We start from the raw sequence: 17,586 nt of genomic DNA, 5'->3' as shown, positions 1-17,586 counted from the left end.
GGGGCCACTCTTCATCGCGGTGCGCGGGCCTCTCACTATCGCGACCTCTCTTGTTGAGCACAGGCTCCAGACGCACAGGCTCAGTAGTTGTAGCTCACGGGTCTAGTTGCTCCGCGGCATGTAGGATCTTCCCAGACCAGGGCTCGAACCCGTGTCCCCTGCATTGGCAGGCAGACTCTCAACAACTGCGCCACCAGGGAAACCCCACACTAGTCACATTTTAAGTGCTAAATAGCTACATGTGGCTTGTTGCTGCCCTACTGGACAGCACAAATACAGCAATAAAGTGATTTATAAAATAATATCTCCTTATGGTGTTAATTTGCATTCCCCTATTAACAAATGTAGTTGACATATCATATTGTTGATTTGCCATTCATGTGTCCTGTTGTGTGGAAGGTCTGTTCATTTATATTGCCATTTTTCTACTGGGTTATTTGTATTCTTATTGATTCATAGGTTTAGTTTGTTTGTTTTTAAACATAGTCCTGATATTTTTTTTCTCCAGTTTATAGCTTTTCTTTTTACTTTAAAGTGGTCAAATATATTTAATTTTAAGGTGGTCAGTTTTTGAAAATTGAGATATAATTGACATATAACACATTAATTTCAAGTGTACAACATAATGATTTGATAATAATGTGAGATATATATACATATATATATATAGTGAAATGATCCCCATAGTAAGTCTGGTTGACATCCATCACCACACATAGTTACACATTTTTTTCTTGTGATGAGAACTTCTAAGATCTGTTCTCTTAGCAACTTTCAAATATACAATATAACATCATTAACTATAGTCGCCATGATGTGTACATTATATCCTCGGTACTTATTTATTTTATAACTGGAAGTTTGTACCATTTGAAGGTGGTCCATTTTAAGGTGGTCATATCCATCAGTATTTTCTTTTTATGGTTAGAGCCTTTCATATTTTGTTCAAGAAATTCTTTCTACCTTGAGGTTGTAATATACTTTTTCTTGTAAAAGTTTTAGAATTTTTGTCTTTCATATGTTAGACTTTAATCTCTCTGGAATTGATGTTTGTGAAGGGTATGAGGTAGGGATCACACTGCAATTTTTTCTTCAAATGAAAAGCCAATTTTCTAGCAATTTACTAATACTTCTGCCTTTCCTCAGTGATCTTCAGTGTTACCTCTGTCTTATAACAAGTTTCCATACCTATACGGGTTTGTCTGTGGGTTCTTTTTTCTGTTCCTAGGATCTGTTGGACCAGTATCACTCTGTGTAATTACTGTAGCTTTGTACAGATCTTGATATCTGGTAGAGCAAGTCCCCTTACATTCTTCTCAGGGATGTCTTATCTATTCTTGGCCACTTCATTCTTCCATATAAATTTTAGTTTTAGTTTAAATTCTTTAATAATCCCTATTGGGATTTTTATTGGAATGTTATTAAATTGCTTGATAAATTTATGGAGAGAACGGATCTTTATGGATCTGAGTCTTTCTCTATCCATGGCATATATCTACATTTATGTTTCCTTTAATTAAAGTCATCCAATAAAGTCATAGAGTTTTATTGTTTTTTTTCTCCCAAAAAGTTGTACATGTCTTTTGTTAGATTTATTCCTAGGTATTTTATATTTTTTTGGTTGCTGGTATATAAAAGTGCAATTGATTTTGGGATATTTACATCCAGCCACGCAATTCTTATTAACTTTAATAATAACTCTTATTAACTTTAATAATTTATCAGTAGATTCTTTGAAATTTCTATGTAGAGAGTCACCATTTGTGAATAATGACAATTTTATTCTCTTCCTTAATACCTTTTAGTTCCTTTTTCTTATCTTATTGTGCTGGCTGGGACCACCAGTACAATGATAGAAAGAAACAATTACTGTGCACATCCTTGTTTTATTTCTAATTTTAAACAGAATGTTTAACTTTTTCACCACTAAGAATAATATTTATTGTTTTTGTTTTTTCAGATATCCTTTAAGGTTAAGGAAGTTCTGTTCCTAGTTTCATAAGAGGTTTTTTGGTAGCCATGAGTTGTTAAATTTTGTCAATTTTTTTCTGCCTTTGAATTGATAAAATAAATTTTTCTTTTTTACTGTTACAGTGAAGAAATAAAGATTTTTCTAATGTTGCGTTCCTGGTGATAAACCCAACTTGTAGTGATGTATTTTCTTTTCTTTCTTTTTTTTTTTTTTAAACTCTGCTGGATTTGGTTTGCTAATGTTTTGTATAGGTTGTTGCATCTGGAATCATGATGGAGACTGGCCTGTATTTTTTTTCCCCCAGTTTATCTGATTTTGATGTGTCGATTAAACCTAGCTTCACAGAATGATTTAGGGAGTGTTCCTTCTTTTTCTGTTTTCTGGAGGAATTTGTATAGGATAGTAGTGTTCATTTGTGGCAGTTTGGTAGAACTCTGTAAAATCACTTTGGTCCCTGTTCTTTTAACTTGTGATTATAGGACTATCTACGTTTTCCATGTCTTTTTGAGTCAGTTTTATTTAGTTATATTTTCTGGGAATTTGCTCATTTTGTCTTTTTTTCAAGTGTGTTAGCTAAATTGTCAGTATTCCTTATTTTTCTAATTGCTGTTCTGTCTGTAATTGTCCTTTTTTCATCCCAAATATTGATGAATTATACTTTTATTCTTATTTTCACTCTTTTCATGAGAGGGTAATCTCAGTTTTATTAGTCTTTTCAAAGATCTTTTGGGTTTACTTCTTATTTTTTCTATTTTATTAACTTTTGCTCTTTAATATCTTCTACCTTCTTCGGAATATTCTTTACTTTCTTCAAACTTATACTTTTATTATTTCTGGTATAAACAACTGTCAGATACCAAGCTAATTAATTTTCAGCTCTTTTCAATTATAAGCATCTAAAGCTATAATTTTTCCTCAGCTTTCATTGTATACAATTTTGTATTTCCAACTAAGTACTTTTATTTTATTTTATTTTAAAATTAATTAATTTATTTATTTATTCATTTATTTTTGGCTGTGTTGGGTCTTCGCTGCTGCGTGCAGGCTTAGTTGCTCCATGGCATGTGGGATCTTCCCAGACCAGGGCTTGAACCCGTGTCCCCTGCATTGGCAGGTGGATTCTTAACCACTGCGCCACCAGGGAAGCCCTACAACTAAGTACTTTTAAATATCCATTATGATTTCTTTGTTGACTCATGAATTAGAAACATTTTTTTAAATTTCCAACATATTGAGGTAACTTAACCATATATCACTGGTTCTAAGATGAACCTGTTTCTCCCTCACATTTTAATACCTTATAATCAGTAGTGTCTTAGAGTCTATGAAATATAATCTTTATCTTTTGTTATCAATTTCTACCTTAATTGCATTATGGTTTATATGTGCTGATTCTTTTGAAATTGCTTTAGACTAGCTTTGTGACCTATTCCTGAGATTAATTTTTGTGAATGTTCCAAGTTGAGGAGAATCTGTTTTGTAATTGTTTGTTCTGGGTTCTATGTAGGGACAACAAAACAAACTAATTGATTATATTGTTCAAATCATCTGGTTCTTTACATATTTGTCTGCTTGTTCTATCAGTACTTGAGGGGAGTTTTTGAAATCTCCCACTATAGTAATGATTTCTTGATTTTTCTTCAGTCTGTTGAACATAGTATATTTTTAAGCTCTTTTAGAAGCATAGATGTTCAGGATTGTTATTTCTTCATAGTGAATTAAACTTTGTTTCATTATAAACTAACCTCCTTTATCCCTTATAATACTTTTGGTCTTAAAGTCTATTTCCTTAATATTAATATAGGTACCCCAGTCTTCTTTGGGTTAGTGTTTGCCATGGTTAACTCTTTTTCCATTCCTTTACTTTCAGTCTTTCTGGGTCTTAAGTTGTTTTGCTTCTAAATTTTTAGGTGTGTCTCATAAATAGCTGATTTAAAATTTAGTCTCTTAAACTCTCTTTATAGGTAGGCTTGGACTTATTAGGGTTTTTAATACAATTTCTACTATCTTTTTAAAAAGTTAATTAATTAATTTTTTGGCCATGCCACATTGGCTTGTGGGATCTCAGTTCCCCAACCAAGGATTGAACCTGGGCTGTGGCAGTGAAAGCCTAGAATCCTAACCATTAGGTCACTAGGGAACTCCCCAGCTTCTACTATCTTAATGTTATTTGTCTTTTTAGTTAAACATTTTTTTCCATGTATTCTTTTTATAAAAATTGATTACAATTTTAAAATCTTTTATTCATTTCTTTTCTTTGTACTTGTTTGGATTTTTGTATTCTATTTCTTTTCATTTGGTGGCTTACCTTGCAATTTATCAAGAATACTTAGTAAAACCTGAAGTAAATAGCTGTCTTACTTCCCTGCAAAATTATCCATGGACCTTAGAACTTTTAGCTACAGTCACCTTCTTCCTTCCTTACATGCTGTCCAGGACTTTAGAATGGTCCTGTTTAGCACCACAAATTAAGATGCTGTTTTTTTATATAGACTGTTTTGTATTTACAAGTTTCTTTGTTCACCATCCCTTCCTTCTGGGATTAAGGCCTTCCTCCTGGGACCATTTCCTTCCTCTTTGGAGTGCATTCTTTTTTTTTTTTTTTTTTGACTGTCCTAAATTTTTTATTAGGTAAGAATTTACAAACATTACTTAATATTAGTGGTAACAGTGGAGCTGGAGAGCATTGTGCCTTCTAGCTGCATGGTGAGAGAAGTACATTCTCTAGATATTCTTTTAGCGAAGGTCTTTTGGGTGACTTTCAGAATCTCTACCAGTCACTAAAAATATTTCCTTCAATCTTTAATAACTAAATTTTTGTCATATATAAACATGTCCAGATATTCTTGAAATCCATCTGTGGTTCTAACCAAGATGAATGATGACAACAAAGAATCTGATGTTTTGGTGATGCTTGAAGATGTAATGCTTCACCCCTTGAATTGGTCAGAGGTTTAAATTATCTTTATAACAGTAATATAACTGGAAGGAGATTAAGAACCTGAAATGAAGACTTTTCATTTCAGATCATCTCAGCTCCTTGAGGCTGCCTAAGACCCATATAAATAGTTATTGGAGCTCCTGATTCCCAAAGTTTGATCCCCAAGATTGGACCTAGCTCAAATCACCATATTTTTTTGTTACAGCTCAGAGAGTGGCAACAGTGTGAAAAGACTGAAATCGGACCCTGACCCAGATGACAAGAATCAAGGTGGGTGGCAGCTTTCATTTCGTTCTTTACTCATCACATATGTGAACCATGGTAAAAGGCTGGAATGCATTGTATCTGTGGAGGAATGTGTGCATCTCTAAGCAAACCTACCTAAACTTAACTTACCAAACCGTTTTAGACCATGCAGGATTTAAACCTAGCAATTTGTCAGCTGCCTTGCAAAGTAATATGTTAGAAACCAGTGGAACTGATAAATTACACTTGTGTTCTCCCAGGAGTGCTTACAAAGCCAAAGCCCTGGTCATATCACCTCTACTCACAAAGAGTTTTTCTCTGTCTCCCTAAAATGTCAAGTTTCTTCATTTCACCTGGCTGGCTACCAGTGAGAGGTAGAATGCCTGGCTCCTGCTGTTGGTTGGATTGGATTGAACCGAGAGGCTACTAAAATACAGTTTCCAGGAGTACACTTTCTTTGGTGTTTCCTTTTATGTGATCAAATCTGCTACTGTATTAAGTGGCACAAAGTTATAAGTGAAAGTGAGTGTTACTCAGGACTGAATCAAGGATAAGAAATTCAAGAGTGTTTTCAGTTCTTCTACTCCTGGCTCCCTGTGGAATTGAGACTGAGCTGAGCTCAAAGGGTCATCGATAAAACAGGGCTTACATTTATTTCTCTGTCACACACAAAAAATGCATATTTTAAAATATATTTTTTTCTTTCAAAAAAATAATGATTATTTTTTAAAGTATATCCACTGAACTCCAGTAATGGTGAGCTGTTGCTGATATCTTTTTACTCTAGAATTTACTTTTGAAAAAGATACTAAGCGAAGAGCCTCCCTTCTACCTGTATGTCCTCTTCCATCCAATTCTCCTTCCCAGTGGGAGATAGTATTATATATTTTTAATGTATATATGTATATATCCAGAGCTATTCTATGTATATATAAGAAATTACACTTATTCTCTTTTTTTAAAGTGTTGTATTATAGATAACTTAAAACATATTCAGATATTGAGATGATAGTATAATGAACCCCATCATGTACCTTCAACAGTTTTTTGTTTTTTAAAAAAAATTTATTTATTTATTTACGGCTGCATTGGGTCTTCGTTGCTGCGCGCGGGCTTTCTCTAGTTGTGGTGAGCGGGGGCTACTCTTCATTGTGGTGCCTGGGCTTCTCATTTTGGTGGCTTCGCTTGTTGCAGAGCACGGGCTCTAGGCACGCGGGCTTCAGTAGTTGTGGCACGCGGGCTCTGTAGTTGTGGCTCGTGGGGTCTAGAGCGCAGGCTCAGTAGTTGTGCTGCACGGACTTAGTTGCTCCTCAGCATGTGGGATCTTCCTGGACCAGGGCTCAAACTCGTGTCCCCTGCATTGACAGGCAGATTCTTAACCACTGCGCCACCAGGGAAGCCCCCAGCAGTTTTTTAAAAATTAATTACTTTATTTATTTTTGGCTGCATTGGGTCTTCGTTGCTATGCACGGGCTTTCTCTAGTTGTGGTGAGCAGGGGCTACTCTTTGTTGCAGTGCGCAGGCTTCTCATTGCGGTGGCTTCTCTTGCTGTGGAGCATGGGCTGTAGGCACACAAGCTTCCGTAACTGTGGCACGCGGGCTCAGTAGTTATGGTTCATAGGCTTAGTTGCTCCGTGGCATGTGGGATCTTCCTGAACCAGGGCTCGAACCCTTGTCCCCTGCATTGGCAGGTGGATTCTTAACCACTACGCCAGCAGGGAAGTCCCAACAATTTTTAACACATGTCCAATCTTCTTTTTTTTAAAGAAAGTTTTATTTATTATTATTATTTTTTGGCTGCGCTGCACAGCTTGCGGGATCTTAGTTCCCCCGACCAGGGATTGAACCCAGGCCACAGCAGTGAAAGTGCGGAGTCCTAACCACTGGACCGCCAAGGAATTCCCCATCCATTCCTATTTCATTTAAATCTCACAACTGTAGTATTTTGAGGCAAATCTCAGATATCAGATTATTTCATCTATAATTCTTCTGTATGTATCCCTAAAAAAATAAGGATTCTTTGTTTTTTTAACATAATTGCAATACTATCATCACACCTGAAATAATTACAATAATTCCTAAATGTTATCAAGTATCAGATTAGTATTCATTTTCCTCAGTTTTCCCATACATTTTTTTCCTTAACAGTTGATTTTTGTTAAGATTCAAATGCAACACTGTGATCACTTGTTTTTTTAAATTGTATTGAAGTATAGTTGATTTATAATATTGTGTTAATTTCTTCTGTATAGCAAAGTGACTCAGTTATACATATATATTTTTCATATTCTTTTCCATTATGGTTGGTCACAGGATATTGAATATAGTTCCCTGTACTATATAATAGGACCTTGTTGTTTATCCATGCTATATATTAATAGTTTGCCTCTGCTAATCCCACACTCCCAGTCCTTCTCTCCCCTATCCCGCCTTACCCTTGGCAACCACAAATCTGTTCTGTATATCTGTGAGTCTGTTGTTGTTTCATAGTTATACTGATGTGTGCCATATCTTAGATTCCAGATATAAGTAATATCATGTGGTATTTGTCTTTCCCTTTCTGACTTACTTCACTTAGTACAGTAATCTCTAGGTTCACCCATGTTGCTGCAAATGGCTTTATTTCATTCTTTTTTATGGCTGAGTAATATTCCATTGCACGTGTGTGTGTGTGTGTGTGTGTGCGCGCGCGCACGCACAGGCACACACACACACACACACACACACACACACACACAACATCTTTATCCATTCCTCTATCGATGGACATTTAGGTTGTTTCCATGTCTTGGCTATTGTAAATAGTGCTGCTATGAATATAGGGGTGCATGTGGCTTTTTGAATTAGTTTTGTCTGGGTATATGCCCAGGAGTGGGATTGCTGGATAATATGGCAACTCAATTTTTAGTTTTTTTGAGGAACCACCATACTGTTTTCCATAGTGGCTGCACCAATTTATATTCCCACCAACAGCGTAGGAAGATTCCCTCTTCTCCACACCCTCGCCAGCATTTGTTATTTGTAGACTTTTTAATGATGGCTACTCTGACCAGTGTGAGGTGATACCTCATTGTAGGTTTGATTTGTATTTCTCTAATAATTAGTGCTGTTGACCATCTTTTCATGTCTGTATGTCTTCTATGGAGAAATGTCTGTTTAGGTCTTCTGCCCATTTTTGGATTGGGTTGTTTGGTTTTTTTGTTGTTTGGTTGTATGAGCTGTTTGTATATTTTGGTAATTAAGCCCTTGTCCGTCGCATCATTTGCAAATATTTTCTTGCAGTCCATAGGTTGTCTTTTCGTTTTATTTATGGGTTTTCTTTGCTGTGCAAAAGCTTGTAAGTTTGATTAGGTCCCATTTTTAAATTTTTGCTTTTATTTCTATTGCCTTGGGAGACTGACCTAAGAAAACATTGGTACGATTTATGTCAGAGAGTGTTTTGCCTGTGTTTTCTTCTAAGAGCTTTATGGTGTCTTGTCTTATATTTAATTCTTTAAGCCATTTTGAGTTTATTTTTGTGTATGGTGTGAGGGTGTGTTCTAACTTCATTGGCTCTAGGGATGTGGGCTTCAGTAGTTGTGGCGCACAGGCTCAGTAGTTGTGGCACGTGTGGCACTCCGCAGCATGTGGGATCTTTCCAGACCAGGGCTCGAACCTGTGTCCCCTGCATTGGCAGGCGGATTCTCAACCACTGCACCACCAGGGAAGTCCCACATACTGATTTGAGTGTGTTGAACCATCCTTGTGACCCTGGGATGAATCCAGCTTGGTCGTGGTGTATGACCTTTTTTATGTGTTTTTGGATTTGGTTTGCTAATATTTTGTTGAGAATTTTTGCGTCTATATTCATCAAAGATATTCGCCTGTAATTTTCTTCTTTTGTAGTGTCTTTGTCTGGTTTTGGTATCAGGGTGATGATGGCTTCATAGAATGTCACCCCATTGGGAGTGTTCTTCCTCTTCAGTTTTTTGGAATAGTTTGAGAAGGATCGCTATAAGTTCTTCTTTGTATGTTTGGTAGAATTCCCCAGTGAAGCCATCTGGTCCTGGACTTCTGTTTGTAGGGATTTTTTAAAATTACAGATTCTATTTCATTTCCAGTGACCGGTCTGCTTCTTCTTGATTCAGTTTTGGTGGCCTGTATTTTTTAGGAAAGTTGAACATTTCTTCAAGGTTGTCAAATTTGTTGGCACATAATTGTTCACAGTATTCTCTTATGGTTTGTTGCACTTCTGTGATATCTGTTGTGATTTCTCTGCTTTCATTTCTTATTTTGTTTATTTGGGTCTTCTCTCGTTTCTTCTTGTCGAGCCTGACCAGAGGTTTGTCAATTTTGTTTACCCGTTCAAAGAACCAGCTCTTGGTTTTATTGATTTTTTTCCTATTTTTAAAAAAATTTCTATTTTAGGGCTTCCCTGGTGGCGCAGTGGTTGAGAATCCGCCTGCCGATGCAGGGGACGCAGGTTCATGCCCCAGTCCGAGAAGATCCCACATGCGGTGGAGCAGCTGGGCCCGTGAGCCATGGCCACTGGGCCTGTGTGTCCGGAGCCTGTGCTCCGCAATGGGAGAGGCCACAGCAGTGAGAGGCCTGCGTACCAAAAAAAATATATATATATATATTTTATTTATTTCCTCTCTGAACTTTCTTTTCTCCTTCCTCCTGCTGACTGTAGGTTTTGTTTCTTCTTCTTTTGTTTTCTGATTCTTTTAGATGGTGGATTATGGTGTTTATATGAGATTTTTCTTTTTTCTTAAAGAAGGTGCCTTTATTGCTATGAACTTCCTTCTGAGAACTGCTTTTGCTGCATCCCATGGATTTTGTATGGTTGTGTTTTCATTGTCATTTGCCTTAAGATATTGTTAAATTTCTTCTTTGGTTTCATTGCTGATCCATTGGGTTTTTTAGTAGCATGTTGTTTAGTCTCCATGTAACTGTTTTTTTGTTTTGTTTTGTTTTTGTTTCTTTTTCAGTGGTTGATTTTTGGTTTCATGCTTTTGTGGTAAGAAAAGATGCTTGAAATAATTTCTGTACTCTTAAATTTGTTTAGGCTTGTTTTGTGCCCAAGTCAACCCTAGAGAATATTCCATGTGCACTTGAAAAGAATGTGTATTCTGCTCTTTTTGGAGGTAATGTCCTGAATATATCAATTAAGTCTAACTGTTCTTTTCTATCATTTAGGATCTCTGTTGTTTTATTGATTTTTTTGCCTCAAAGATCTGTCCATTGATATGAGTCGGGTGTTAAAGTCTCCTACTATTGTTGTATTCCTGTCAGGTTCTCCCTTTATGTCTGTTAGTATATGTTTTAGGTATTTTGGTGCTCCTATGTTGGGTGCATATATGTTGACAAGTATAATATCCTCTCCTTTTATTGATCCTTTTATCATTATATAGTATCCTTCTTTATCTTTGTTTTTTTTGTTGTTGTTGCTGTTTTTTAAAAGAAGATGTTGGGGAAAGGAGTTTGTTAATTTATTTATATTTGCTGTGTTGGGTCTTCATTTCTGTGTGAGGGCTTTCTCTAGTTGTGGCAAGGGGGAGCCACTCTTCACTGCAGTGCACGGGCCTCTCACTATCGTGGCTTCTCTTGTTGCGGAGCACAGGCTCCAAACGCGCAGGCTCAGCAGTTGTGGCTCACGGGCCCAGTTGCTCCGCGGCATGTGGGATCCTCCCAGACCAGGGCTCGAACCCGTATCCCCTGCATTAGCAGGCAGATTCTCAACCACTGTGCCACCAGGGAAGCCCTATCTTTGTTTTAAAGTCTATTTTGTCTGATATGAGTATCGTGACCCCACTTTCTCATCATTTCTGTTTGCATGAAAGATGTTTTTCCATGCCCTCACTTTTAATCTATGTGTGTCCTTTGCCCTAAAGTGTGTCCCTTGTAAGCAGCATATTGTAGGCTCTTGTTTTTTTATCCAATCTGCCACTCTGTGTCTTTTTAAAAAAATTTTATTTTATTTTTTTACACAGCAGGTTCTTAGTCATCAATTTTATACACATCAGTGTATACATGTCAATCCCAATCGCCCAATTCATCACACCACCATTCCCACCCCCCTGCGGCTTTCCCCCCTTGGTGTCCATACGTTTGTTCTCTGCAGCTGTGTCTCAACTTCTGCCCTGCAAACCGGTTCATCTGTACCATTTCTATAGGTTCCATATACATGCGTCAGTATACGATATTTGTTTTTCTCTTTCTGACTTACTTCACTCTGTATGACAGTCTCTAGATACATCCACGTCTCAACAAATGACCCAATTTCGTTCCTTTTTATGGCTGAGTAATATTCCATTGTATATATGTGCCACATCTTTATCGATGGGCATTTAGGTTGCTTCCATGACCTGGCTATTGTAAATAGTGCTGCAGTGAACCCTGGGGTGCATGTGTCTTTTTGAATTATGGTTTTCTCTGGGGATATGCCCAGTAGTGGGATTGCTGGGTCATATTGTAATTCTATTTTTAGTTTTCTAAGGAACCTCCATACTGTCCTCCATAGTGGCTGTATCAACTTACATTCCCACAAACAGTGCAAGAGGGTTCCCTTTTCTCCACACCCTCTCCAGCATTTATTGCTTGTAGATTTTCTGATGATGCCCATTCTAACTAGTGTGAGGTGATACCTCATTGTAGTTTTGATTTGCATTTCTCTAATAATTAGTGATGTTGAGCAGCTTTTCATGTGCTTCTTGGCCATCTGTATGTCTTCTTTGGAGAAATGTCTATTTAGGTCTTCTGCCCATTTTTGGATTGGGTTGTTTGTTTCTTTAATATTGAGCTGCATGAGCTGTTTATATATTTTGGAGATTAACCCTTTGTCTGTTGATTCGTTTGAAAATATTTTCTCCCATTCTGAGGGTTGTCTTTTCATCTTGTTTATGGTTTCCTTTGCTGTGCAAAAGCTTTGAAGTTTCATTAGATCCCATCTGTTTATTTTTGTTTTTATTTCCATTACTCTTGGAGGTGGATCAAAAAAGATCTTGCTGTGATTTATGTCAAAGAGTGTTCTTCCTATGTTTTCCTCTAAGAGTTTTATAGTGTCTGGTCTTACATTTAGGTCTCTAATCCATTTTGAGTTTATTTTTGTGTATGGTGTTAGGGAGTGTTCTAATTTCATTCTTTTACATGTAGCTGTCCAGTTTTCCTAGCACCACTTATTGAAGAGACTGTCTTTTCTCCATTGTATATCCTTGCCTCCTTTGTCATAGATTAGTTGACCATAGGTGCATGGGTTTACCTCTGGGCTTTTTATCTTGTTCCTTTGATCTGTGTTTCTGTTTTTGTGCCAGTACCATATTGTCTTCATTACTGTAGCTTTGTAGTATAATCTGAAGTCAGGGAGTCTGATTCCTCCCACTCTGTTTTCTCCCTCAAGACTGCTTTGGCTATTCAGGGTCTTTTGTGTCTCCATACAAATTTTAAGATTTTTTGTTCTAGTTCTGTAAAAGCCATTGACAGTTTGATAGGGATTGCATTGAATCTGTAGATTGCTTTGGGTAGTATAGTCATTTTCACAATATTGATTCTTCCAATTCAAGAACATGGTATATCTGTCCATCTGTTGGTATCATCTTTAATTTCTTTCATCAGTGTCTTATAGTTTTCTGCATACAGGTCTTTTGTCTCCCTAAGTAGGTTTATTCATAGGTATTTTATTATTTTTGTTGCAATGGTAAATGGGAGTGTTTCCTTAATTTCTCCTTCAGATACTTCATCATTAGTGTATAGGAATGCAAGAGATTTCTGTGCATTAATTTTGTATCCTGCAACTTTACCAAATTCATTGATTAGTTCTAGTAGTTTTCTGGTGGCATCTTTGGGATTCTCTATGTATAGTATCATGTCATCTGCACACAGTGACAGTTTTACTTCTTCTTTTCCAATTTTTATTCCTTTTATTTCTTTTTCTTCTCTGATTGCTGTGGCTAGAACTTCCAAAACTATGTTGAATAATAGTGGTGAGAGTGGATATCCTCGTCTTGTTCCTGATCTTAGAGGAAATGCTTTCAGTTTTTCACCATTGAGAATGATGTTTGCTGTGGGTTTGTCATATATGGCCTTTATTATGTTGAGGTAGGTTCCCCCCGTGCCCATTTTCTGGAGAGTTTTTTATCATAAATGGGTGTTGAATTTTGTTAGAAGCTTTTTCTGCATCTTTTGAGATGATCATATGGTTTTTATGCTTCAGTTTGTTAATATGGTGTATCACATTGATTGATTTGCATAGATTGAAGAATCCTTGCAGCCCTGGGATATATCCCCCTTGATCATGGTGTATGATCCTGTTAATGTGTTGTTGGATTCTGTTTGCTAGTTGAGGATTTTTGCAAGTGTATTCATCAGTGATATTGGTCTGTAATTTTCTTTCTTTGTCATATCTTTGTCTGGTTTTGGTATCAGGTGATGGTGGCCTCATAGAATGAGTTTGGGAGTTTTCCTTCCTCTGCAGTTTTTTGGAAGAGTTTGAGAAGGATGGGTGTTAGCTCTTCTCTATCAAATGTTTGATAGAATTCACCTGTGAAGCCATATATGGTCCTGGAGTTTTGTTTGTTGGAAGATTTTTAATCACAATTTCAATTTCATTACTTGTGATTGGTCTGTTCATATTTTCTATTTCTTCCTGGTTCAGTTTTGGAAGGTTATACCTTTCTAAGAATTTGTCCATTTCTTCCAGGTTATCCATTTTATTGGCATAGAGTTGCTTGTAGTCTCTTAGGATGCTTTGTATTTCTGCAGTGTCCGTTGTAACTTCTCCTTTTTCATTTCTAATTTTATTGATTTGAGTCCTCTCCCTCTTTTTCTTGATGAGTCTGGCTAATGGTTATCAATTTTGTTTATCTTCTCAAAGAACCAGCTTTTAGTTTTATTGATGTTTGCTATTGTTTTCTTTATTTCTATTGCATTTATTTCTGCTGTGATCTTTATGATTTCTTTCCTTCTGCTAACTTTGGGGTTTTGTTAGTTCTTCTTTCTCTAGTTCTTTTAGGTGTAAGGTTAGATTGTTTGAGATTTTTCTTGTTTCTTGAGGTAGGCTTGTATAGCTATAAACTTCCCTCTTAGAACTGCTTTTACTGCATCCCATAGGTTTTGGATCGTCGTGTTTTCTTTGTCATTTGTCTCTAGGTATTTTTTGATTTCTTCTTTGATTTTTCAGTGATCTCTTGGTTATTTAGTATTGTTTAGCCTCCATGTGTTTGTGTTTTTTACGTTTTTTTCCCTGTAATTCATTTCTAATCTCACAGTATTGTGGTCAGAAAAGATGGTTGATAGGATTTCAATTTTCTTAAATTTACTGAGGCTTGATTTGTGACCCAAGACGTGATCTATCCTGGAGAATGTTCTGTGCGCACTTGAGAAGAAAGTGTAATCTGCTGGTTTTGGATGGAATGTCCTATAAATATCAAGTAAATCTATCTGGTCTATTGTGTCATTTAAAGCTTCTGTTTCCTTATTTATTTTCATTTTGGATGATCTGTCCATTGGTGTAAGTGAGGTGTTAAAGTCCCCCACTGTTATTGTGTTACTGTTGATTTCCTCTTTTACAGCTGTTAGCAGTTGCCTTATATATTGAGGTGCTCCTATGTGGGGTGCACATATATTTATAATCGTTATATCTTCTTGGATTGATCCCATGATCATTATGTAATGTCCTTCCTTGTCTCTTGTAACATTCTTTATTTTAAAGTCTATTTTATCCAACATGAGTATTGCTACTCCAGCTTTCTTTTGATTTCCATTTGCATGGAATATCTTTTTCCATCCCCTCACTTTCAGTCTGTATGTGTCCCTAGGTCTGAAGTGGGTCTCTTGTAGACAGCATATATATATGGGTCTTGTTTTTGTATCCATTTAGCAAACCTGTTGTCTTTTGGTTGGAGCATTTAATCCTTTCACGTTTAAGGTAATTATTGTTATGTATGTTCCTATGACCGTTTTCTTAATTGTTTTGGGTTTGTTTTTGTAGGTCCATTTCTTCTCTTGTGTTTCCCACTTAGAGAAGTTCTTTAGCATTTGTTGTAGAGCTGGTTTGGTGGTGCTGAATTCTCTTAACTTTTGCTTGTCTGTAAAGCTTTTGATTTCTCCATCGAATCTGAATGAGGTCCTTGCCAGGTAGAGTAATCTTGGTTGTAGGTTCTTACCTTTCATCACTTTAAGTATATCATGCCACTCCCTTCTGGCTTGTAGAGTTTCTGCTGAGAAATCAGCTGTTAACCTATGGGAGTTCCCTTGTATGTTATTTGACATTTTTCCCTTGCTGCTTTCAATGATTTTTCTTTGTCTTTAATTTTTGCCAATTTGATTACTATGTATGTGTCTCAGCGTGTTTCTCCTTGGGTTTATCCTGTATGGGACTCTCTGCACTTCCTGGACTTGGGTGGCTTTTTCCTTTCCCTTGTTAGGGAAGTTTTTGACTATAATCTCTTCAGATATTTTCTCGGGTCCTTTCTGTCTCTCTTCTCCTTCTGGGACCCCTATAATGTGAATGTTGTTGCGATTAATGTTGTCCCAGAGGTCTCTTAGGCTGTTTTCATTTCTTTTCATTCTCTTTACTTTTTTCTGTTCCACAGCAGTGAATTCCACCCATCTGTCTTCCAGGTCACTTATCCGTTCTTCTGCCTCAGTTATTCTGCTATTGATTCCTTCTAGTGTATTTTTTCATTTCAGTTATTGTATTGTTCATCTCTGTTTGTTTGTTCTTTAATTCTTCTAGGTCTTTGTTAAACATTTTTTGCATCTTCTTGATCTTTGCCTCCATTGTTTTTCTGAGGTCGTGGATCATCATCACTATCATTATTCTGAATTCTTTTTCTGGAAGGTTGCCTATCTCTACTTCATTTAGTTGTTTTTCTGGGGTTTTATCTTGTTCCTTCATCGGGTACATAGCCCTCTGCCTTTTCATCTTGTCTATCTTTCTGTGAATGTGGTTTTTGTTCCACAGGCTGCAGGATTGTAGTTCTTCTTGTTTCTGCTGTCTGCCCTCTGGTGGATGAGGCTATCTGAGAGGCTTGTGCAGGTTTCCTGATGGGAGGGACTGGTGGTGGGTAGAGCTGGGTGTTGCTCTGGTGGGTAAAACTTTAATCTGTTTGACTTCTGATGGGTGGGGCTGGGTTCCCTCCCTGTTAGTTGTTTGGCCTGAGGCAACCCAACACTGGAGCCTACCTGGGCTCTTTGGTAGGGCTAATGGCCAACTCTGGGAGGGCTCATGCCAAGGAGTACTTCCCAGAACTCGTGCTGCCAGTGTTGTTGTCCCCACGGTGAGCCACAGCCACCCCCACCCCCCGCCTCTGCAGGAGACCCTCCAACACTAGCAGGTAGATCTGGTTCAGTCTCCCCTGGGTTCACTGCTCCTTCCCCTGGGTCCCGATGCACACACTACTTTGTGTGTGCCCTCCAAGAGTGGAGTCTCTGTTTTCCCCAGTCCTGTCGAAGTCCTGCAGTCAAATTCCACTGGCCTTCAAAGTCTGATTCTCTAGGAATTCCTCCTCCTGTTGCCAGCACCCCAGGTTGGGAAGTCTGACATGGGGCTCAGAACCTTCACTCCAGTTGGTGGACTTCTGTGGTATAAGTGTTCTCCAGTCTGTGAGTCACCCACCCAGCAGTTATGGGATTTGATTTTGCTGTGATTGCGCCCCTCCTACCATCTCATTGTGGCTTCTCCTTTGTCTTTGGATGTGGGGTATCTTTTTTGGTGAGTTCCAGTTTCTTCCTTTCGATGATTGTCCAGCAGCTAGTTGTGATTCTGGTGTTCTCACAAGAGGGAGTGAGAGCGCGTCCTTCTACTCCACCATCTTGGTTCAGGCTCCCTTATTTATTTTCAATTTGGATGATCACTCTGTGTCTTTTGATTGGAGAATTTGGTCCATTAACCTTTAAGATAATTAGTGATAGATATGTATTCATTGCCATTTTAAACCTTGTCTTCCTGTTGATTTATATTTGTTCTTTGTATCTTTTTGTTTTTCCTTTTGTGGTTTGATGATTTTCTTTCATATTATGCTTATGTTCTTTTTGGTTTTTGTGAATCTGTTGTATGTTTTTGATTTGTGGTTTCCCTGTTTTTCAAGTCTGTTAACCCCTTTCTATGTCTACTTGCTTTAGACTGGTAGTCATATAGGTCCAAACACATTCTAGAAAAAAAAAGTCTACATTTTCTTACTCTCCTCCCCCACATATTATGATTTTACTGTCCCCTTTTGCATCTTCATGTTCATCCTTTTGCTGTTCATTGTGGTTATCATCACTTTCACAGAAATTTTTTGATTTTTTTTTAATCTGTGTACTGTCTTATTTATGTGACTTACTTTCCTTGTGATTTTCTCTTTCCTATAGATTCTTACTACTTTCTATTTAGAGAAGACCTTTCAATATTTCCTTTAGGATAGGTTCAGTATTGCTGTATTCTTTTAGTTTTTACTTGTCTGAG

General features: G+C 37.3%; 1 protein-coding gene across 7 annotated transcripts in view; it reads left to right on the top strand.

Annotated features, from left to right (window-relative positions):
* PSME3IP1 (proteasome activator subunit 3 interacting protein 1) overlaps positions 1-17,586 on the top strand; it is a 45,931-nt gene that overhangs the window by 20,078 nt on the left and 8,267 nt on the right. For all 7 annotated transcript variants that reach the window (XM_067019255.1, XM_067019253.1, XM_067019251.1 and 4 more), the window contains one exon: positions 5,119-5,183. In XM_067019255.1, the coding sequence (XP_066875356.1) occupies positions 5,119-5,183 (65 nt within the window). The remainder of the gene's footprint in view (positions 1-5,118; positions 5,184-17,586) is intronic.

The sequence above is a fragment of the Kogia breviceps genome, chromosome 18 (assembly GCF_026419965.1).
Source record: "Kogia breviceps isolate mKogBre1 chromosome 18, mKogBre1 haplotype 1, whole genome shotgun sequence".
Taxonomy (NCBI): domain Eukaryota; kingdom Metazoa; phylum Chordata; class Mammalia; order Artiodactyla; family Physeteridae; genus Kogia; species Kogia breviceps.
The sequence above is the reverse complement of the archived record's forward strand: the minus strand, read 5'-3'. Positions and strand labels throughout refer to the sequence as shown.